Consider the following 22,993-nt stretch of genomic DNA (forward strand, 5'->3'; position numbering starts at 1 on the left):
GACGAAGAGATGAAAAAAAAAATGTCGTGAACAAAATGATGGTGGGTAACTTGCTGGGCTTCTTACGACCCGCTCGTTGGTAAGAATAAAATTTCTCAAGTACGTGCTTATACGGTATGACCATGATAAGACGTTAATTAATATGTAGTGCCGGGTAGCCTTGTATTAATTAGAGGCAATGGCATCATTGTCGATGTAGGTACAGAGTCCTGTACGTGGGTGACTCTTAACTACTCCAAAAATGAAAGTGGTAAAGGGAGTTGAATGCTTATTAAAACCATGTGCATATGTGAAAATTGAAAATAGGACTGTGAATATAAACTTGGGGGATTGGTAGAGTGGGTTTAGGTTAATGAGTACTTACGGCCAGAGAGATGCTCCAAATTCCATATACCTCTATCAGTCGCAAATGGTCCCTGCCCACTGCTTTTTAGAATTAATAGGTGATTGGTTTTTTTTTCTTTTAAGATTTTAAGAGTACTCATCTTCCATAATTACCCCAGGTGGTTGCTAAGGGAATACTTTCAGTTCCGGATATACTCCTCATCATCCGGGCTTTCGCCACATCTCTCCATCTCCAACTGCGCGACTCTGGATTCGAGCTTTCTTCTTGCTATTCTGTGGTACTCGGCTAGCCTTTTAGAATTATCGCGGTCCGCTATGATATGTTTCAACATCCGAGGGAATGCTTTGAAGTCGTTAACATCAACCTTTTGATCCTTGGCCAATATCTTTGCCAGGGGGAAGAGGTCAATGAGCTTCTGGCGGTCCGCAATGATAGACTTTAAAGCCCCCTCCAGCGCAGGCAAGTCATTTACATCTATCCTTTCAGCCTCTGCCACCAACCAAGCAAGAGGTAATAGATAACGTTGGGTTTCATTTAAGAACCGTGTTTCCTTGGTCTGCTGCTTCAAAAGAACCTTATAGACGTCGTCGGGTTTCAGCATGTCCTCGGAACTCATACGTCTCTTCGACTCACTTTCTTCGTCACTCGGACTTTCAATTATGATCTCTGGGATGGAACTGTCAGCGGGATATTGCTCACCCATACTTTCAAAAACAGCCTCCTCAAAACAGGCATCGTCAAAGCTACCATCATCAAAACCAGCGTCATCCCAGAATTGGTCGTCATCGTCGCTTTCATCATCATCGTCGTTACTCCAAGCTTCCGGATCAGGGAATTCATAAAGGCTTCTAGCGGGATCGTTGTTTAAGAATATTCGCCCTTTCCGTCGCTCAGCTCTGACATCCGCTGACATACTGGGCTTGATGTTATGTGTCGGTTCAGGCTCGGGGAAAGTCGAGCTTGAGGTAGCACGAAATGACAGTCTAGATTTAACATTTCGTGGAGGAGCCTCGTCTTCACTATCTTCGGATGAAGACCCCAACAATATCTGTCCAGGGGGGAGCGTCTTTTCCGAATCATCGAGCCAAGCGCCGACTGGGTAGGAGCCTAGTGCATCTTGATATTTACCGAGATTTTTCTTTTGAATAGTTGGATTCTTTAGAGGCGGCTTCGATGATTGAAGCTCGGGCAATATCCGAGAGCTGCCTGTTGGCAGTAGCGGTTGCTCATTAATCGAACGCTTAGGGCGCAACGGAGCTTGCGGTAATGATGTAGCACGGGGCTCACTTATGCGAAGCCTCTCGGTGGTCGTAGCATTCTTAGCTTTGTGCTTTCCTAGCCAACGGGTAAAAGCCTTCGTCACTTTGACGTCCTTGTCCTCGAATTGAGACCCACGTGGTAACATTCGATCCATTTGTTGGTATTGCATTGACTGAGACGATCTTATACTCCTCCGATCGCCGCGCGAGCCGTACGCCTGCGTAGGCTCATTGGAAGACGATAGGTCAGGGTATGGTCCATAAAGGCTGTTTGACCTTTCGTGATGCTGATGCTGGGAGTATCTAGACGACATGGTTGGTGTTGGATTTAATTTCGAGGTATAGGACTTGGAATATAGAGTTTGATGAGAAATAATAATTCTGTAGTAGCTATCGATCTGTTTTGAATAAATTCTTCTTTGAAGGGTTCAGGGGGTGGTGGAAGTAACTGGTATAGAAAGAATAATGGAACGTCCATTCAGAACTATATATGCACAAGTACGACCGTGTTGTACTTGAACAATACTCTTGTTATTTCATGTGAATTGGAAAATTCAACAGAGGTTCTCAACAAAGGAACAAGGGCGAATAGTTATGTGTTACTCTAGCTACAATGGATTGTTCGATGTATCAGCTTTCCCCTTCCAATTCTACCCTTAGTGCCTTGCCTTTGAGTCGACACATAGTCCTTTCTCCATCCTTAATACATATTTCTCATTGTAGGCCTTAGAGAATAAAGTAGCTTAGATATTTGTGAAATTATTTCGAATTCCGGGGAGAATATTTTCCTGCTGCCCACCCGGTTGTGTTCGATGGAACGTCGAGGAAATTGGGGTTCCTCTCTGGGCTACTAGTACTGATAAGTTAATGTGATCCCATCGACAGGGCCATTTCAATAATAGAACTTACCTCGTGGTCTTGCTAATGATGCGGAAAATCCGGTAGAGTTACTTTCATCGTGACTAACTTTCAGACCAGAGCTCAGTCCAACAGCAGGGAATCTTGCATTAGTTTGAAGATTCATGGACGGCATATCCGCTTGTGATGACCGTATGCCCATATTAGCTTGATGTACTTGAGGAGTGCCTGAAACAAGACCGGGAATAGTCGACAGACCAACACCAGTTGTTTCACCGAGACGCTGGCGATGGGTCGAAGGCGTGATAGGGACATTTGCTATATAATGTTAGCTATCGCTCTCATTTTGCCTGGGGTTTCTTTTGATTTGGTACATTTAATACCTGTATTCCTTGACCAAGGGTTGTTATGGTCCTGTCGCATCGCCTGATGGTGGTATCCGGCTGGCATTCTTTGCTGCTCGTGGAGTGCTGGACGATGGTGCGCATAGGGTGTTCCGTGATCTTGATAATCTGCAGTATTTTGGCTAATACTCTCAAACTGGGCTCTTTCCAATGATTGTCCGTGGAGTGCAGAATCAACTGCATCTTCGGCAGCATCTTGCATCTGGCCCAGCATAGCTCTTTGCTTGAGTTTGTCATACAACTCTTGGATTTGAAGGAGCTTTCGGTTCTTCTCCTTGTATGCGTGTGCTAGTTCGTCATTCTTTCTACGTAGATTCTCATGCTCTATTCCCATGCCTATAAGGGGTCAGTAATAGCGAATGTAATTAGAATATAAGAGTAACGCCCCTGAAAGCTTTCCTTCTAGGCGGGAAATTTCTAAATTTGCACTATTGATAACTTTGTCAAGCTGAACGCTGAGGTTTGAGTATTTTTCAGTAAGCGCAGAGCCCAGTTTTTCATGGTAGAAGCTAGAGATTCATATTAGAGGTTATCTTAGGTACCTCCTATGCAGCTATAGAATTATAGGAGGCAGAGCGGTACTAACACTTCCTGGGTGGCTTGGTATGCCCAGAAGCTAAGGGCCCGACTTGCGCATTCGATAATAACGTAGGGACTAAGGCCGCTGAGAACACTCGTTTTGTAATCTTCGCTGGGATTGAGATTTGAAATAACAGCGTCATCGGGATTAGTTAAAGGGGTATTGCAAGCAGGACACGAGTTGCGACTTTCATGTCTCTGTGCCGTCAAACCAAGGCGAGCAGCGCAGTCGGTACAGAAAATATGACTGCATGTAGTCACTAATGCTCGATCACCAAGTTCTTTTCGACATTTGAGATTATTGCAGCGCAGCATATGCTCCATCGTGTAACAGATCCTCGCTCTTATTTGTTTGAGGACCATAATTCGTTACCAAAGTCGCTCTATAGCCAGGGGAGAAATGATGAATTGGAAAGAAAGAATATGGAGCGGGTAAAATGTTATTAAGATGCGACCGAAACGCATTATAAACTTGCCTACTCCTTCCTCTTCCTTACAGATAGGAGGTACCTATAACCTATGCACTTTCCTTTTGTAAGGTAACTACCTCCAAAGAAGAAGCTAATACCTATGCCTACTTCAGGTAGGTGATGAGTAATACACTGAACGAATTATATGTCCATAAGCTCATAGGCAGGTACATAGGCACTATAGGTAGTTGCAGTAGCCCTATAGAACAATAACCTAACTCAACTGCTCCAATTAAAGGTGCTAGATTTACCCGGTCGACGCCCTTTAAGTACTCCCTTCTCCTGACCCGTTCACACTTCCGCCTCGCCGTCATACTCCTTCGTTAAGGCTTCTGATGGGGTTTGCGATACTTGCTACTGCGCCTTACGAGGCACGTCCGCGAATCCATATTGATATGCGCTACAACTGTAAGATCCGAGGTTAGTGACCATACCTCTCTTCTAACTGTATAATTAATCCAGAAAGAGAAACAAAATTTAATTACTGCGCCTCAAGTAGGGTATACGAGTCAAAAGATGTTACTTACTATCAATACGGAAATGGTCAAGTCCGCCCCAAAAGTCCTTCTCTATGTTGTGCTTTGTCTGCTCCAATTCCCCGAATAGAGAAAGGGCTCGGGAGGACCAGAAGACTATAAGAAGACAGGGCGTCTTGTCGTCTTTGTCCTCGTCATACATCACTTCCTTTACAAGACTCGAGTGCATACCGAAGCCACGCTTGACATGCTGTTCAACTTTGAGCCTCTGCGGCGTGTAAAAGATATTCTTCAGCGGGAAAGGCATTGCGGCGGGGGATGCTATTTTGGGCTTGGCGTGTACCATAGAGCGAGGGCGGCGCAGGTAATATGACAACGGACATATACAGGTTCAGTATTAAATAGTCTATTACCCCGAAAATAAGCCTCGCGAAGGAAACAGAGTTAAATATTGTAAACAAGCAACAAACTTCTTTAGACCGACGAGGGGCATATCTCGTGACGCATGTTAAATGAGAATCACGAAGCGCCCCATTCAACTCTTGTCGAAGAGAGAAGTAAGACAGATCATGCAGCTTTTCAGATGTTTGTATGTAAAATTGGATCTGAATCATAGGTATGTCAGGCACCATTATGACAAAGTGAAATTGACCCAACCCAACCCAAGTAAACCATTGACAGCTGGAAAAAGTCTTGCCAGAATTCACTTATTCACGCACTTAGAAAAAGCGATTCAAAGCATAAGCGATGGAATTAAATCAAATTAAGGAGATTTACTATTATATATAGCGTACCTAGGTATTCAAGAGGAAACGAAAAGGAGAATAGCAAAGACTTTACGTCTGCTCATATGAATACATCGCTTCAACCAAACATATATCAAGGCTTAAATGTACCAGTCATCTTGAATAGATTGCTTCTCATATGACGGGGGAATGTATGAATATACGAAGAACACGTGGGAATACAACGTTTTTAAGCTAAAAGCTCTGTATTTTAAGGATTTTGGTGATCTAGGAAATTAATAAAGGGGAAACTCACAAAGTTCATAAATCATGAGTACCCGACCAAGGACTTGATATTAATACTGAGCTAAGAACCTCCTACATGTAGTCTACTATGGTCCCTGCTAAAGCATCGTGGCGAATAACAAGGCAAACAATCCCTTGAATGACTGTTCTCATAATGTCCGTAATCCAACCTCTTCCCTCCCCAATCTACTAACAAGGTATGCCTTCTAATTTGGCTCTCCTTCCAACTCTCGTGACTGGCCCGAAGTTTCCGGTGGCGTGCCTTGATATCGGATATCACGCTCCACAAAGATTACCCTTTGGTTTCTTCTCGAACGTGCTGTCACATCGATACGGAAGTAACTAAGATGCCGGCTGCTTTTGATTCGCCGTTCCAGAGACGATAATTCATCACGAAGAGCTAAGGCAAACTCATGTTTGAAGATCATAAGAAGACAAGGTGTACCATCCTCATCCTCATCATATATCACCTTCGAAACTGGATTGTACCTCATAATGAAAAAGGCATCTTTAGCCATTGCCTTGAGCCTATGTCTATAGAGCTTGTAGAGGGCGTTTTTGGCTCTGAAACGTGAAGGGCTTGATAATTCCATAGCGATGGGGTTAAGGGTCTATTTTAAGGTGCCCGTTCCGACGATATGTTTTTTGCTATTGTTGTGGATTGGTGAAAAACTATGCCGAAGCTAAGTTGATGAAGGAGGAAAGATTTAGCGTCCGATAGATAGCTTTCGCGGAGATCAAATAGCAATTTTTCTACTAGTAAAGTACCTACAAATACGCACACGATATGATATTAACATATCTTACGTAATTCCCAAGGGGAGGACATTGAAGAAGAGGTATCTAGGTAGTTCTATGGCATCGTGAGTTAGACCCGTGTGTCAGGATTCTAGATGAGACATCTAGAACAAAGAAAATTTATGTATATACGAGCCGTAGGCTCGCCAGATAGGTTAGAGTTCCTCGCGGAACAACGAAGTTGTTTCCATGTTGTTTGGTTCCACCTCGTGACACCATGCCGATTATACCCAATGGTGTGGATCCCTAGCAACAGTGACTCAGGCACTCATTGTAAATGAGGCAGTCACTGCCTGCATACGCATATATAAACAATAGCTAGATCCTAATCCTGTAATCCTAACAATAACAAATAACAACGATGTCACCACTAATCTAGGGAATCACAATGGGACCAGTTCCAAACTGCCTGGAAGTTGATTTATATCTAACTATGGATAATAATCAACAATAAGTAGTCACGACACGGTAAACTACTCATCAGCGTTATGAATTGGTTTTGATATATCTATCATGCTAAGCTAATAGCTTCTATTTCAGCGATATCATGAAGCCTATTAGACGCTAGTTGTATTAAATGATGGCTTCTCAAGATTCTTAGTGGCTTTTGGAAAGTGGAGCAATATACACAAGTCATACTACGGCTAATGAATCCGAGAATAGTAAATCATCTAATTACCCTGAGACGATATACTTACAGTCCAAAAATAACGCCGAATATTCGACTCAAATTTTACTCTCTTTCACACTTCCTATCCATAATATGTTATACAGAGGCTCTATATAAATGCCAGACAGATAAGTTTATCGAACCCTAAACTAGTTGGAGTAAGTGAGTCGAACTATCAGGAGGTGGAACCAAACAGCATAGAAACAACTTCGTTGTTCCTCAAGGAACTCTTACCTAACTACGGGAGCCTATGTCTTAGCTACCCAGGTAGGTATGCACACTTAACATGTCCTTGTTTTCGATATCTCATCTAGAATCCTGACAAATAGTGAATCAGTATCATCGTTAGAAGAGCCCATACTACACATTTCTAATGACTTTGAATATATATTGCAACTCTTTACTAGTCGAGCCTTAACTCTTTACATTGATTAGGTAAATACTTCTCAACTATAGTGAGTTTGACACTGTTAGTCAGTCTCAACTCTGGATACTCTAAAAGGCACGCTGCATCGTAGCATCCTGAAGAGACCGCTCTAGTTCCCAGGCAACACTAACACCTCGATCCACCCTAGCCACCGCACAGATAAAAACCACGTGTGCTTAAATTAGTTAAACGCTAAACAATAATCTAGTTCACACAGATGGCAATATGCAGAAGGAAACCCCTGAAACCATTAATAGTCTAGGACCACATCACCGGGTCTCGCGAGCCGATGACGTTGTCTTCTTAATTTTAGAAAGCCGGCGGAAACGTGGGACCTGATCGCCGCCGGTACGTAGCGAGCTTAGTCCGATCAGCCAGGACGGCGAAGAGTTCACGATCCCGATATCCCGCCCGGGGCAGGTTTCCCAAAGTGGGCAACGGGGCCGTCCCTGGAGAGGGAACCACGCTAACGGGCCAGCACCTATGCAGCTTGCGTCCTATTATAAGCGGCCTAATGCACGGCCGATGTGAGGAGCCCCCAAGGATCCCTTCCTATAGGCGGCGTCGCTAAGGTCAGGCGGTCCGGGAGCGGCAACGCAGGTACGCCGGACTTGCAGTAGGCGATGTGGCAGTCTAGCCTACCAGCCGGCGGCAGTGGACGCGTGGATGCCGGTGGAGTCCGAAAGATACAACGTTGAGTTGATCGAGTTAGCTTGACATTCGTGCTATACATATAAAGATGCCGCCAAGACATTCGGGGAAGACTTACAACTTATCAAGCCCTACTACATATCAACCACCTGCAGGGCCAAGCCGTGGTAACACAGAAGGACCACTGAATAGATCGGTCGTATGCTACACAACTAGGATTATTGGCTGCAATTGGAGGTGCTTTTTTCGAGACGACTGTTCATTGCTCAAGGCCGTTGGCGGAAAAAAATGGTGATAAACCAGGATGAAACGGTTTCACCAAGGCGCACACCGGAGAAATTTACAGAAAATTCTCTATCGAATTATCAACATTAGTGGGAGCTTATCGTATCACTTCGAGATCTTCTGAGATCATGATCGTCACCCGTGTTGTCGTCATGTTACCTTACAGGCCGAAGACACATAATTATGAAGTATGTGAAGGAACGCCGGCGTGGATCGCAGTCCCAGCGAAGGGGATGATCTTCCGAAGATCCAGGCAGACCGCAAGGATCAAAAGCTTCAACGTTGGAGAACTCTTAACTGCGATTTGTTAATTTCAAGTCGAGAGCATCTAACCTAGACCCATGAATCACTAGGTTAGGAATTGACTAAAAGTTTCTTTAGTTACGCAGCGACAAAAGCAATTGAGAACGACGTGTTCGTACATAGAGACGGGCTAGAATGCTACCGTGGCAAGGGCTGAAGAGTTTTTCTTTTCTATGTAAGAGACTATACAGCCGTGACATTGATCGCAGCTTACAAACAGGGACCCTAGACTTCTTTAGACATCAAGAAAGCTTGTAAAAGTAAGAGAAATAAGGGTTCCGCTTTTATCCTCGACACTGCAACTCGACGTCGCAGTAAAACACGGCTCGAGTAGCTCGACTTTGGCTCAGGTTCTTGGCGACCCAACGTCAAAACCCTGAAAATCATCCAACTACTGCTATCACCGGTCCACTCCATCGACTCCTCAAATACTCGGTGAGGCCGCAAAGGATGCCTCAGCCGTTAGTGATTACGATCGTGACGATTATGGTATGTTTGCACTTACATTTGGTTAGACCTCCTCTGCGCATAGCAAGAATACGAAGTCCGAGGCCCCTCGGACTACACCATGTACTCGATTGAATTACGGGACCGTGTAAACTAAACTAGTAGCCTCGCTACGTTAGGTAGTCGGCAGCATATTTACTGCGAGGACGAGGCACAGTTACGGTTATGAATCTAGAACAGACCCCAACGTAATCTATTTCACTTGTCTCTTTCTGGACTATGCGCTTCCCGAAAGAGACACAGTGGACAAGAAGAGGAGCCTACACCAGAGACGAGGGGGTGGGTTATCATGCGATAAAGAATTGCTACCACACATCACTATAACCATCGACCAGCTCCGAAGTCACACGAAACACGGTTCGAATGTGTAGTGGTGATTGGTTCCCAATACCATCAACTTGCTATAGCCCATGCTGGCGATCGCATGAAGTTCCAAAGTGCCCTTTCATTCGTGCCACCGCGATGGCGATGAGGTCCTCTCATGGTGTCCTATAAGTCCTTTTTAAGCTCCGGGTATATGCCAAGGCCCATCGAGACCAGAAGTCATGATAAAATTGAAGACAGGTCACGTTGTAGAATGCAGACGTATGTAATTAAATATGTGGCGGCGGTGGCGAATCGATCGCGAACGGGCTATACATATGTAGGTATGTATTAGGCTTGGAAGTTGAGAGATGACAAGCTCGAATCTCACTCTAGTGCAGGTCCCTGCCGTGGTGACGCACCGTTGGAAGCCCAGTTGCACTTGAAGCGAAAGCTCTCGTCGGACGGGCACCTGCGACCTCTCAACCCTACCCGCCGGTCTCTAAACTTGGCATCGTTTCGACTGCCGCTGCAATCTCGCGCGACACAGCAGTCGGTAGATACTCGATGACAGGAACTGTGGAACTGTGGAACGAGGAGTCCTGTTGGAGGTAGGAATAGAGTAGACGCAATTTCTTTGACGTATGATAGCGTCTTTGACTGAGAGTAGATTGACTTGACTGATTGATAGAGGAGATTGAAAAAGAGGGAGAATATGAACGGAAGGGAATGACAGGGTCATAGATTGACATCCTCGTCGACGATCTCCTAAACCCTTACCCCGCATCTCTCATCTCCTAATCATCTTCTCTCTCGCCAACCCTCCATCTTCTATCACGACTTTCTCCAACCCAACGGGAGTCTCTTTGGAGAGGGGTTATCGTAGGATCTACTTACCTAACATACGTCGGCACTGCTGCCAAGTTGTTTTGCCTTGACAAGCGAGTAGTCTTCTGACCAAGAGAGTCAGGAAAGGAGACTCTAGCGAGATGGAGTTGCGTTTCTTCAGTCTGGCAGTCATTTTCTCAGTTCGAGCCCTCTCTCTCTAATCGCGCTGACTCCGGAAATTCCATACAAAAAAAGAAAAAAAAAAAAATGATTTTCTTTCTCCTCTCCCCCGCACGGGAATTCCCGCTGTACTACTCAACACTTATTAAACCCCAGGTGGGGAATGGCTGGGGAGAGACAAGGAACCCCTGGCAATACATAGCGGTACTTGGGTAACATCGTAACTCACAGTACTTCGGGAAGCGTTACCGGGCGGGAGAGGCTGTGGATCTTCGTATTAAGTATTGTACCTCACTCGTAGCTTTGTAACAAAGCTCATTACCAGCTTCCAGTTCTGCAGCGGCCCGAAAGTCCATATTGTGCCGGGATTCACAACCCTTGCCCAGATGGCACCCAATCACGATGGCATAAATTTCCCCAGTCCAGTCCCGCTATGGAACAGCCAACAAGCCAATCCAACCAATCATGTATCTTGAACTGCTTATTAACATTCTTCAGGATTACCCTTGCGCATGCAAGACATTCTGTCTCACAATAGCGATTCGGCGAATGGTGTTGAGATGAACTGGGGGCCAACAGGAAACTATTCTGGGAAGCATATAGGTACCTATGTATTGATTGATGCTATAACCAGTGCTATCAATATCAGGAATAGGAAAATACCTACCTAGAAATTATGACGGTCGATATATGCAGATGCTGCGAACACTAACAGCGAGTCCTCCTTACCCATCAATTATACTGACGTTATTAGGTGTCAATCTCCCTACTCTATATTAGATAATTTATCACTTCCAAGGCTTGCATTCTTAACTCAACGTTTTATAACACCATCAAAATTATAACGACCCCTTAAGACTCTGATAGAGGTAGTTATCAGGTAAGAGGTAGTCAGGGGCCAGGCCAACAGAACTATTATTACGTTGGGGTAGTCTTCTCTAGGTAGCCTCTACTTTGCCATGCCTACTTCGTGTAGCCCACCATCTTGGCGAACTACCACATGCTACAACATACCAAGAGGTAGTAGACATGCAATCTCCAGGCACACGCACCGATAAGGTTGAGGTAAGTAAGCGTTCACGACATCTACCCCAGATTCTTGATTTTACCTACCGGCTTTCCGTCGACGGGATCCACTCCCTTCGGATCTCAGTTCCTTGGAGGCCTTCGTCAAGATGCCAAGTCCAACTACGTATGTGTGTGACGATGTATGTATGTCAATCCCATTTAGGATCTTCCATTTCTCCAGAAGACGCTAATGTAAAGCACTTTATGCTTTTTCAATCACTTCAAGTTATGTAAAGTGGGTTAATGTTAATGTTCTCCTAATAATAGTATTATGCATGTAGGTATTGTATGTAAGTCTGTATTCGAGTCTCGTACAAGTTTTTCTTTTCTTCCAGATCGTGACAGGTCATTCCTCATTTAAAAAACTTTTTTGTTTCCTTGATTCCCCATTACGTAGTAGTCGTAACAGTACTAGAAGGAACAGTAGCAGTAGCAGTTATCCCCAGACTCCCGTCGAACCACTTAAGCGGGCTGATTTAAAACTTGGGGTTGCTTGAAAACCACGTTGCCCGCCGGCCCTGTTGCCCTTCCCTCCCCCCCCTTTTTAACCTTTTGAATTCGTTGTAACCCAACCATGAACGCATCCCACGTCAAGAGGTATCATCGCTGAAACATACATGCATGAGGTGAATGACGATCATGGACCCCTAAAAATCGACAAAGTATAGAAAGAAGAAAAAGAAAATTGAGTAGGGAAAAGGATTTTGTCTCTTCGTTCCCGGATAGCCAACCAGACGTGCAGAAAATAAACCCCAGCCGATCGTTGTAAAAAGTATCAGTAGTAATAATAGCCGCGTAGCCATGTGTCTCTTGTCTCTCGTACACGCAACATGATTAACCACCAATCACCCAAAGGGGGTAATTAGTGCACGAATGAAAATGCCGAATTATCAATCCCGTAGGCGCCGAGCTGGCCCATCAGCCCACAGCCACCGGCCGGTGTCCCGTCATGCATGTTGCCGTTGCCGCCGAAGTGTTGCTGCGCCCACTCCATCTCGTCGGGCGCGCCCCAGAGCATGCCGTCCAGGTCCCACAGGCCGTGCTGGTCTAGCATGCCCATCATGCCACCGAAGCCCTCGGGTTCGAGGCCGATAGGCGACATGTGTATTTCCGAGCCGTCGCTCATGGGGTTCATGATGCCGACGCGGTCGGTTGCAACTTGCAGCCTCTGCATGGGGCTTTGCTGCCTCAAAATAGCGGGCTCTAACTGCCGCGACGCCTCGTACATGCGCCAGACCACCTCGCGGGAGCGACGAGCTGCTAGCGACCAGTCTTCCATGGCTTCGAGAAGTTCTAGGATAGTCTCGATCTGCTTCTGCCAGTCGGGCACGCGGGGGCTATCCCATTGCCAAAAGATGGAGACGAGCGGGATCATGGCGGCCTGGTACAAGAACCAGACAGCGTTCCAGCCGGACATCTGGTTGCGCGACCACTCGCGGGAGATATCCTCGATGGTCTGCTTAGCTAAGTCGCGGCATGCCTCGATGGCGGCGATGTCATGCTCAGCAGCGTGTGATGCGCCACTGCTGGCTAAATTCAAGAGGACCGGGCGGTGCAGTAGCATACGCAGGTTCTGGTAGCGCCACTTCATGATGCAGCGGGCGATGTACAGGGGTTCGGCGCAGGGGTCGCTGGTGCGTAGTAGCCAAGGCAAGTTACTGAACCAGTTGACGAGTTGGCCGTCGAGGTTGCAGCGGTCCTCGGCGCGTAGTAGGGGGGAAATTGCTAGCATGTCCTGGATGGCGGTGGCAATTTTGCAGAACTTGATGTTCTCGATCAAAGGCAAGATACCTGCGTGCTGGGCCGAGTCTCGCGCGGAGCTGACGCCTGTCTCGGGCGGGCGGATGTTGATGGCAGGGCCCCATCGGCCGAATGAAGGGCGGCCCATGGTAGTTGTAGCCCAAGTGTCGAGGCAGAATAAACTCCACCAAGTACGTCTTCTTGTCTCCGCGGCGGCGATTTCTTTGCTCGTGCCAGCAGCAGGACCGTGAGCTAGGCTTTCTCGGTGGAGTCCTAGAGCGCTCGCCATCCTGATAGCAGCACCAACGACGGCGTTTGCCATGTTGGGTCGGTTGATGTAGTGTAGGTAGTATCCTCCTATTAATGCTAGGGCTTGGACAGTCTCGATATGGCTGCTGCCGAAAGAGTCCATAGGGAGGTATTCCATAGCTCGGCTGTAATAGTTTAGATGGTTGTAGTCGTCGGATTTGAGAGCGGCAATGCACCCCATAGCAAAAACCATGTTAAGAAGTGCGAGCCAGGGAGCATCGTATCGTTGTCCTTCGAGGTAGTCCGCCCGGAATGAAGCCTCATCTAGCATAGGAACAAATACGTGTACTCGCTTAAAGTAGGCGTCAATTAAAGTTTGGCCTTTCCATGACCATGGCACTCGTTGCGGTTCTTTAGGGTTCGTGACTTTTTGTCTCATTATTGGGAGGTTGTGTGCCATTTCTACGCTGTTGAGTGGTGGTGTAAGGGAGCTTCGGAGACCCGGCTGGACTTTTAGCATCACCATAAGTGCCGCTTTGATGGATGAGGCGCCCAGATATGATGCTTGACGGTCGACTGATAGGGAGAGCGCATTAACATCGTCTGCTTCGACGGGTATAGGGTCTCGCCCTCGGCGTTCCTCGTCCCATTCGATATCTCGGGATGGCATTTGCTCTAAGCTGGAAAGGCCCTGGTCAGAGCCTGAGAGAGAAGGCGAGCCAATATCGCCAGGCATAGGAGAAGTATGTAACGGCGGTGACGGAAGTCCCACGGCTGCGTCAATTTGTGGTCGGTCAAGGAGACTGAGCAGCTCCTGGCGAGGTAAGGGTAAAAGTGACTGGACTTCATGGTTTGGGAAAAGCCGTTTGATAATTGACCGGCATTCCTCTAAGGATTGTGATAATGCTTCAAGCGTCTTCCTTGACGGGATCACTCTTTGGCGGTGCTTGTCATAGAAACATCGCTTAGGAGCTCGGCTCGAGAGACATTGGCCACATGGTTGCTGGCCATCACATCGACTAGACTCGGTGTTAGAAACCCATTCGTTTATTCTGTCATGTTACACGAGGCGTACATCTTCCTACGCTTGCATTCAGCGCATGCATGTGGTGTAGTAATACGTTTAGCTGTGCCGTTGCCGTTTGTTTTAGTACTCTCCGTAGAGTCTGTAGACTGCTTCCGAGGAGTGACTCCTTGGACTAGTATCAAGTTAGAAACTTATAAGATGTCAAATTCGAGAGAACGAGGTGAGAAAGACTTACAGGTGTGAAACATTCCACCTTGAGTGGGAATTGGTATACTCGGTGCCATCTTGGCTCAAGTACTCCTGCTGGAGCCTAGCAGTTAGAGGAGCGGTATGAAGTGATGATATGAAGTGATGAAGTGAAACTAAGCTTGAATGAAGTGATGTATAATGACTCAAAATCACTATAAGCAATCCGGGGGATGTGGGGAGCCGTCTTGGACCCAGAGCCGGCAACACGGGAGATGATGAAGATTTATATAGGATATTGCCTTGTAACCTATTTTGGCGGGGACGCGTGGAGAATCTGGAGATGAAGGGTTGGTAAATAGATTGTGTGGAGTAACGCAACCTTCTGTTGCTAGTTTGATCAGGAACCGAGAGGCTATAGCGCATCGGGCATGCCTCCACACCTCCATACATACCTCCTATAAGATGTGACGGGTCGATCAGGCTAGACTTACAGACTAGAGGTTAAAGGTATGGCAAGGGACGTGCTTTTCGTACCAGAGAACGTCAAGATTTGGACAGGTAGGGAGACGCGCATCTGGAGATCAATGCCGTATTGTCGAGTAATGATTAACACGTTTGCCACAAGGGACGACAGCACTTCAACAGCTGATTGGCATATAATCAGGTGTATCTGTACCAGATCTAGGATATACAAGGGGTAGACGTATGATATTTTGCTTTTGCCATGTCAAGTATAGTATATAGCATGATCTATCTGAGTTAACCAACTGAGTAGCATGTAACACTCATCAAAGGCCTTCATGCTTTTTGTCGGTGATAGCGACTCGAGGTGAAGGACACTTGCACCAATTGAGTATAGAGTAAGATAACAATACCAGTGTTTCAGCCCTTGGACAGCGAACCGTCCATACCGGGACCAGGCTACGGATGCCGTTCGGCAAGTTGAGATATAACCCGAAAGCCATGTGAGCAGTGACTGACGTGCAGGGCATCAGACAGCGTCTAGGGGCGTGGAATAGCCTCCCGTTCTAAGGACTGGGACTGGGTTAATAGTTTCATGCATGATGGGAAACTTCACATAAGATCTTGGAAAGGTTTTTCATAGCGCTACCTAGAAAGTTGACATTTTGGCGTGTCTTTGGCGTCTTGTCTGATTTGCATGGAGTTCCTGGCGTATGAAATCTCCGAGCCTGGCTCCTTTCGCGGCGACTGGGTTGGATTTGGGGAAGGCTACCTAGGTTCGATTTTCACTGGCTGGAGAGGACTCTTCCCATGAACACACACCCCTGAATCCCTGCTACTTAGCCACGGGGAGCCGTAGTCGAGGGGCGGCCCCGCGATCACTGCCATTCTCTCAAAGAATTCCGAGCAGGATCAACGGCCAGAACTTGAATGTACCCGTAACAGGGTTACAACGGGAGATTGTAAGCAAGCCTGCAAGATCTGCTAGTACCTCCTAACCATCGATACTATGGTACTTGACACCCTCCAAGCATTTAGGGCAGGGGAGATGCGTAGCAGGGGTCGTCGGCCTTTTTAGCTACATTGTAAAAGGCTTGACCGGCAAACGACCCGTGCAAACGACATGGGTATAGGTTTGGTACTCGCTCAGTTTTCGCGTACTGAACGATGGGTGTAAGTCTTGGAACTTACCTACATACACGGCCCGGGACTATAATCAAGGAGAAGCCGCTGCAGACCACTCATGACCTCGACTTAATATATAGAACGTAGCAAGCGCCGACTTAGTGTCTCAACGCCAGGCACGTATTTGCGTGCACTTCATAAAGATCCCCATAATTCGTACCATGAATAGTAATAATACGTATAGAGCTACACTTACACGTACAATCGCTAACTACGAACCGCCCTCGACTATGTATCCCCAGGTCTTGGAAAGATAAGTAAGCGACTTGTCAACCGGGAGATGTTTTTTTTCTTGCTTTTCTACATAGCGACCTCTTGTTATTGAAGTATACTTACTATACGTTAACAATAACTTACACATTTAGATCGTCGTCTCTTAACGCTTTAAAGAGAGATGAGATCAGGGGCGGAAAAGCCGATGCAGAAAATTCCGCGATGCCGGGGCGGAGAACTGAACTGCTAACATAAGATTGGCTGGCCCTGCCCCCTCGAGCAACACATTTTGCTAACGTAAGGTAGTTAGTCTCGGGAGAGCGGTACGCTGTTACGATTCTTCACGTCTTGGCGACGTCTTGGAACATGTAGGTACATCACAGTCCCGCTCAAGAAAGCACCCATCGTGAAGTTGACCCATTGTTCACGATCCCCTCAAGTCAACTTGTTAAATTACTAAGTTATTACAACCCTAATCGGCCTACGATCATGATACATCAGCGTTGGAAAGGTGGTTTAGCACATCATCCCATTCACGAACGATCACCCTATCGAGATCTTTGCTCCACATCCGGGCCAGCCCGACTCAGATGTGGAAATGAGGTACGATGCAATGCGATCGATGACAAGTTATCCGGGCATCTTCGAGATGTCTCTCAGGGTCCCGCCAATGGAGATTTAGAAGCCCTGTGAAAAGTTTGTTCAAGTCCCGGGTCCCTGCGCGATTCTCTCCGGATCGCCCATGACAATGTTTCCCTGCAAGCCTTTTTTTCTACGACCTATTCAGGTTCAGTTCCTGGCATGGCGCTGCTGCCAAGCTCGTCGATTTTACCCCACACTCATGTCGGCTGGATACCTGCAACTCTTTTCATCGTTGTACAGCAGGAGTGTGGAGTGCAGTGAACTTGAAAGCAACAGCTGACATTGATGGTTATATTGAAACGCCACTCGCTTAAGCACTTAGTCGACATCTTCAGATAGACTTAGATATCCAGTGATGCAAGTAGTGAGGCAAAACCGAGTGAAAGCGAGATACTCTCCTTGCTCGACCTCTTGGCGCAGAATGTCATGACAAGATTCTGACATCTTACAGGCTACGGCATATTAATCTTGTCTATTCTTGTCTCCACCTGCCCGTACTTGGATCTTTCTTGGGAATGCACCATAGGTTCAAGAGGACTAGTCAACGCCTAAGCCGATGTAAAATCCCAGAATATGCCTTCGTCGTCGACGCGGTCTCGCCCGGGTTCGGACAGTAATCACTGTTTATATGTTCATATTACTAACTTGAAAGCCCTCGTGCGCTTGCAAGGGTATCAGCTATAATAGATATACTATAGAAGTCGAGTGAAGATGCTTGAAGCTTATACGCATGAACAACAGGTCGCAGGGTTGTCAATGGTGACCGTAGGGGTTAAACTCGGCTCTTAGCCACGATGTCTATCAAGGTGCTCCGTGCTTTGGTGTGAACTCCTCCTCTATGAAGTTTCAATGCTCATGATGAGTTTTATTGTTGGGGTCGAAAACTGCGCTCGTGAGTGGTCAAGGGTCGGTCATATCGGACACGATTAGCATATACAGATATTAACTGATGAGGGCAGAATTCGGACACACCCACGTGTCTCGCTGTCCAAATCGAGCCTATGAGTTTTGATGTACAGGGCAGATAATGTGTGTTGGACCTAATCAAGCTTATGCGTCGTTCACACAAGGCCATGCTGGTGTGGCCGACGACCTAAATACCTAAGATAGGTATCCGAGCAATTCGCTGACGATGCAGAAATACCCATAGACCAATAAGAATAGCAAGAAGGCTCGGCCTCATTGGTCTATAAATTAAATTTCGCCGTCGATTTATATTTCACGGAGTTACACTTTGAACATCTGGGGTAGGCGTTGCGCCTCAATCTGCCCATCGCTCCTCTTTCGTCTTCCAAGGGATACCATAGGGGCTTAGTGCCTATTCCCGAAGATTCTCGACCTCTTTAGAGATGAGTAACACGACATTATATATATATTGAAGAGACTCGTACGCTGTCGTACACTTTTAGTAGGGGGGCACCACCTGACCTGACTCTTTTAATATGTTGCGCGATATCCCTTCATAGCTTGATAGTCGGTTTGGCCGAGAATAACCATCTCCAATCAAAAAAAGATAGCTAATGAGCCTATCAAAAGTCCCGTAACTAGAAACCAATCATTGGGAAACGATGTAGAACTCTAGAAACCCTTGTATTAGGTAGATACCTTCATGCTCAGTTTCTAGCTTAACAGGGCCTTGACTTACACGCCCTGATTATGAGCTACGAAGGGTAGAAGATAGGTATAATTTTATCTCTTAGGAACTCCCTAGGTACCTAACTTACCCTTGTCATGCATAGAGCGTCTAAGTTATAGGACAGCGCTACACGTAACGGCCAAAGACCGATCAGCACGCTCTGCTAATAGAGGTAGAGTCGTACTTAAGGGGGATAATAGGGATATTATGTGCGAAATCCGGGAGAAAGATAGCTGGTGTTTCATAATATTTCCGTGCCTGAAAGTTACATCCACTTAGATCTGATCCAGAGGATTTCCTATTGTACGGTTGTATTGGGGAGTGGACATACGTATCCCAAATTTTTAGGGCTAATATTAAGCATGTGGCAGCCACACCGTCACTTCGACCATTCATGGGGATTGACATTACGCACGAACATGCACTCCAGGTTTAGCGTAACTGGTTGTGACTTCATCCAACTAGATAGGCTTCTCTAGTAACAGTCAGCAAGGCTAAAATTATTCATCGTTGACCGAGGGCACGATTAGGCTACATTTAGTAGCTGTCGTACATCATGTTTGGCGTTACCGCAGAGGGTCTACGGTCCGACAATAACATCCCCCGCCTTCTCCAGCCAGAAGGTGAGATGGTGTGAATATGTAGTATCGTCAGGCTTGCCAAGCTTCCAGGCTTTTCACGATTCTCCACAAGTTCTCCAACTTCCCCATGAATAACCCGGATCTGCGGATGATATGCCTATGGGAATATCTTCTGCTAGCTGGCTGTCACCTTCCCGGGGTCCACCTACTATAGCCGAAGTACCTGGCACCGGCTACTGATGCCGTCGAATATGCAGGTATTTTCAATTGGGATGTACTGCTTCGTGATGATTTTGATGATTTCCTGCGCAACCATTCCTCCAGTTAGGGCGGATATGTTGTGAAGTTCGCCGCCAGCAGCTCGTGCTACCTCCTGAGAAGCTTCCAGTGCTCTCTTGTTCCCGGCCGCCTTGGGTATTAAATTACTTATGGAGCTCATGATTTCATCGGCGGTAGACGCAATATTGTGGCTAGTCGCCACGAGGGCTAGATAAATGAAGAGATTAGACATGGGGAGAGTAAACGCCCCGTCGGTCTCGACCTTCATAGCCTCGGCCGCCTCGTCGTTCATCGTCTCAGCGTCTATCGAAAGGAGGTCAGCCCACTTTTCAACGAGTCATGGAATTGGTTGCCACTAACCAAAGATTGCATCGAGATCTTCACTCGTTGGTGTTGCATTGATGAGCTTCACGAATCGAGCGTTCTTGCAGAAGAGGTCTACCTCGGCGGGATCAACGTCTTTGCCACCAGGTAAGGCCCTGGCAGTTTCTAGTACTTCCTGAGCGTCTCGCCGAGCTTTTGCCTTGTATATACTTTGCAGTTTGACATAGACAGTAGACTGGGCCTTCATATCGGGTAAGGCCCCAGGCAGGGGGAGACAACCATGTTTGTTGTAGAATGCCTCAATTGCCTTTGCGATAACCCAGAAAGACGACTGGCGCTCAATCTATCGAAATTAGTCTGGAGTGTTTCCTATACACACCATATGATCATACCTCATTTGCGACTTGGTGATTGAAGATCTCTTGCACACCAGGTTCTAATTCAGGAGCTTTAATGTTCTTATTGATGGCAGTAGCGGCTTCTTGGAAGTTCTCCTCCCCACCCTCTGGGTTATTGGTCCTTGCCTTGCTTAGGACAAACTTGTTAAATGCCGTTTTATCATTGTAGCTGGTAGGATTCTGGCCGTTATGTGATTGTCTCCATTCCTCGAGGTAGTGGAGTAATATGACGACATATGGCAAATGTCCATGTTCATGATCATCTAGGGCATCAATGTCCTTCGTCATGTCTCGAGAAAACTCGATGAGCTCAGGCCAGGGATTCAGGAGTCGAAGATCTGTTGTCTTCTCTACCTCGGGGTGAGTGTCGACTATTGGAAAGGTTCCTGGAAGACTGATGCGGAAATAAGAATAAAACCCGGCAGAATGAATCGCCACCAGCGGAGTCTTATGCTGACTGGCATAGGACTTCATGATTGAAAGAAGTTCCTTTTTAATAGGATTCGTGTACATGATAAGAGTGAAGGTAGGTGAAGACTCAAGAACGCTGCGTAGATCCAGTATACCCTATGGTATCATATTAGCACCACCATCTTGGTCTACGGGGTGCATCTTACGCACCTCTTCCTTTGGGAACCATTCACCCTGTACCTCTGGGTTTAGCTCCTGGAGTAGCTTCGTACAGCATTCTGACCTGAGTTTTCCCAAGCAACTCTCATCAAGAAAGAAGTTGACTCCTAAATCAGCCTCGTTCACTTTAGCATCATCTGCTATCGTGAACTTTCCTATACCTATAATTTCATATGAGCCTAGGTCTGAGAGAGTGAGTTAATGATAAGATATACCTGGCAAGACAAGGTTCTTCAGTGTTTCTACGCCCACAGTGCCGGCGCCAGAGTTGACGAGGAGGATATTGGCTGATTCAAGAGCGGCTTGACCACTAGCAGCCCATAGTCTGAGCTGTCTGTCATACTTCTTCTCCTTCTCCGTCGGCCCGTGCAGAATAGGAGGTGTTTGGCTCGTCACGATCTCAGTCATCTTTGCCGATTTCCGGGGCGGTCCGCTGATGTGAGAATCGTTCGACCGACTGCACCGGCCAATAACCCAAAAATATCAGAGCAACTTTGAGGCTTGAATATGCTACTGTCGATAGGGTACGATAGAACTAAAGCTCCTATATAGTATGAATTATGAACTTCGTCCTCTAAATGTTCTTTACCTTAGGTATGTTAGGGAAACGCGACTCGGCGAATGCTTGGAAGGTTCAATGTTCATAAGGTGGCACAGTGGCAGAGCGGGTGGCTAGTGGGGTTCAGCCGCATGACAGCTGCACGGCTGCCAGGCAGTTGCATTAGGTAATGACGGCTGCTGCCGAATAGCGGAACTCTGACCAATTAAAAGCGCCCATTCCAAGACTTGGAGTGGAAATTCAGGGTACGTACTTCAGGCTACTTGCCCCACGTAAAATGTATGTGATTGACATATATGTACTATGTACCTCTACAATTACTACAGCCCCTATTCGTATAAGTAGAAGAGCTCATCTTAAGAGGAAACGGGTAGTTTAAATTATCAGGTAGGCAGTTACACATAATAGTGTTTGTTACTGCTGGTATTTCTAATGGTATATGGCGGCTGACAAGTATTATAGAAAAGTACGAGGTGTATCGTCGATTTGCCTGGCCTTTTAACGTTACTGATCTGTCAGGCATCACAGAATGACACATGCATAATATCTGAGACAACGACAAAGCCAGATATTGTCTTCCTAACGAATCATCTCTAATGCTAAGCATCTAGTAGATCTTAGTGGCTGATCTGCATGACCAAGTCGTAGCCGCAAAACGAGCCACTACATACACAAACCAACATCACTCTATCGTGGCTTATGCAAGGGGTATAAGAGAGGCTTAAAGACGACCTATATAGGGTTGAGCTTATTCAAGGGAAGATGATAGGTCGGAATTAGAAAAGGTTGGCGGCTAGTTGGCATCGCCACAGCCTTGTGCCCTAAAATAGAAAGCCCTGCGTACACGTAGGTAGTATATCACTCTGGGTAGTTCCGTGACCCATGGCGGTGACATGTTGCTACATATTTATAGAAAGTTTAGGACAAAAATATCTATTGTATCTGGCACTAAAAATCGGCTTGAGATATGGGCATTGAATTGTCGGCAGTAAGACCACTTTTGATAAAGAACTATTAGACTACGCCTGGCTTCTAGTATGGGTCTGCAGAGGTGACCTTGCAGCCGGTCCCGAGAACTCATGTTGCTTTCAGTCACACAATCGATTAGGTTTCGAGATATGACGATGTAGCAACTGTGAAACGACATAAAATCCTTTTCTTATTTTCGCAACTTACTTAATAGGGAGATATTTGATAGGCCAGCAGCCTTGGGGTATAGAATTGTCAACATGAGTATAATCGTCATAGGACACAACCGAGGAGCAAGCTTAAACAGTGTTTCTCAATCTCAACCTCTCAGTTCTGCTGAGATGATTCAGGTCTGCATACGGGAAGACAGAATCAGGACGTCGAGTGAAACGCGTGGAACTTGGTGAAGTAAGTATAAACTTGAGGATCCATTGGAAACGCTCGGCGCTGTTGTACTCGTCGCTAGT

General features: G+C 46.5%; 5 protein-coding genes across 5 annotated transcripts; all 5 read right to left on the reverse strand.

Annotated features, from left to right (window-relative positions):
• Nucleotides 1-524: 524 nt before the first annotated feature.
• F5Y00DRAFT_256675 (uncharacterized protein) lies at nt 525-1,919 on the reverse strand (the record flags this gene model as incomplete). The annotated part of the gene is made up of 1 exon (XM_048010453.1): nt 525-1,919. One exon carries the CDS (start codon nt 1,917-1,919, stop codon nt 525-527), a length of 1,395 nt encoding a protein of 464 aa, XP_047870106.1.
• A 429-nt stretch (nt 1,920-2,348) lies between these two features.
• Nucleotides 2,349-3,770, reverse strand: F5Y00DRAFT_256676 (uncharacterized protein; the record flags this gene model as incomplete). Its single annotated transcript, XM_048010454.1, has 5 exons — nt 2,349-2,455; nt 2,515-2,781; nt 2,847-3,203; nt 3,297-3,376; nt 3,454-3,770. 5 exons carry the CDS (start codon nt 3,768-3,770, stop codon nt 2,349-2,351), a joined length of 1,128 nt encoding a protein of 375 aa, XP_047870107.1.
• Nucleotides 3,771-4,239: 469 nt separating this feature from the next.
• F5Y00DRAFT_256677 (uncharacterized protein) lies at nt 4,240-4,699 on the reverse strand (the record flags this gene model as incomplete). Its single annotated transcript, XM_048010455.1, has 2 exons — nt 4,240-4,322; nt 4,444-4,699. The coding sequence occupies 2 exons, from the start codon at nt 4,697-4,699 to the stop codon at nt 4,240-4,242; spliced, it is 339 nt and encodes a 112-aa protein (XP_047870108.1).
• A 7,001-nt stretch (nt 4,700-11,700) lies between these two features.
• On the reverse strand, nt 11,701-15,386 carry F5Y00DRAFT_222461 (fungal-specific transcription factor domain-containing protein). Its single transcript, XM_048005724.1, has 4 exons — nt 15,140-15,386; nt 14,695-14,982; nt 14,508-14,631; nt 11,701-14,451 (listed from the first exon to the last, which is right to left on the reverse strand). Exons 2-4 carry the CDS (start codon nt 14,741-14,743, stop codon nt 12,306-12,308), a joined length of 2,319 nt encoding a protein of 772 aa, XP_047870109.1. The 5' UTR covers nt 14,744-14,982; nt 15,140-15,386; the 3' UTR covers nt 11,701-12,305.
• A 3,711-nt stretch (nt 15,387-19,097) lies between these two features.
• F5Y00DRAFT_222469 (uncharacterized protein) lies at nt 19,098-21,661 on the reverse strand. The gene is made up of 5 exons (XM_048005725.1): nt 21,214-21,661; nt 20,990-21,159; nt 20,363-20,935; nt 20,007-20,313; nt 19,098-19,949 (listed from the first exon to the last, which is right to left on the reverse strand). Exons 1-5 carry the CDS (start codon nt 21,404-21,406, stop codon nt 19,576-19,578), a joined length of 1,617 nt encoding a protein of 538 aa, XP_047870110.1. The 5' UTR covers nt 21,407-21,661; the 3' UTR covers nt 19,098-19,575.
• Between the last annotated feature and the right edge of the window lie 1,332 nt (nt 21,662-22,993).

This window comes from Daldinia vernicosa (genome assembly GCF_022497035.1).
Source record: "Daldinia vernicosa strain CBS 139.73 unplaced genomic scaffold F5Y00scaffold_1, whole genome shotgun sequence".
Classification (NCBI taxonomy): Eukaryota; Fungi; Ascomycota; class Sordariomycetes; order Xylariales; family Hypoxylaceae; genus Daldinia; species Daldinia vernicosa.

Coding starts and splice junctions, on each gene's coding strand:
- F5Y00DRAFT_222461 (XM_048005724.1), bottom strand. CDS start 14,743: ATGGCACCGAGTATACCAATTCCCACTCAAGGTGGAATGTTTCACACC. Junction 14,632..14,694: donor AGGTGGAATGTTTCACACCT/GTAAGTCTTTCT, acceptor ACTTGATACTAG/TCCAAGGAGTCACTCCTCGG. Junction 14,452..14,507: donor GAATGCAAGCGTAGGAAGAT/GTACGCCTCGTG, acceptor CACCGAGTCTAG/TCGATGTGATGGCCAGCAAC.
- F5Y00DRAFT_222469 (XM_048005725.1), bottom strand. CDS start 21,406: ATGACTGAGATCGTGACGAGCCAAACACCTCCTATTCTGCACGGGCCG. Junction 21,160..21,213: donor GAAGAACCTTGTCTTGCCAG/GTATATCTTATC, acceptor ATGAAATTATAG/GTATAGGAAAGTTCACGATA. Junction 20,314..20,362: donor ATCACCAAGTCGCAAATGAG/GTATGATCATAT, acceptor TAATTTCGATAG/ATTGAGCGCCAGTCGTCTTT.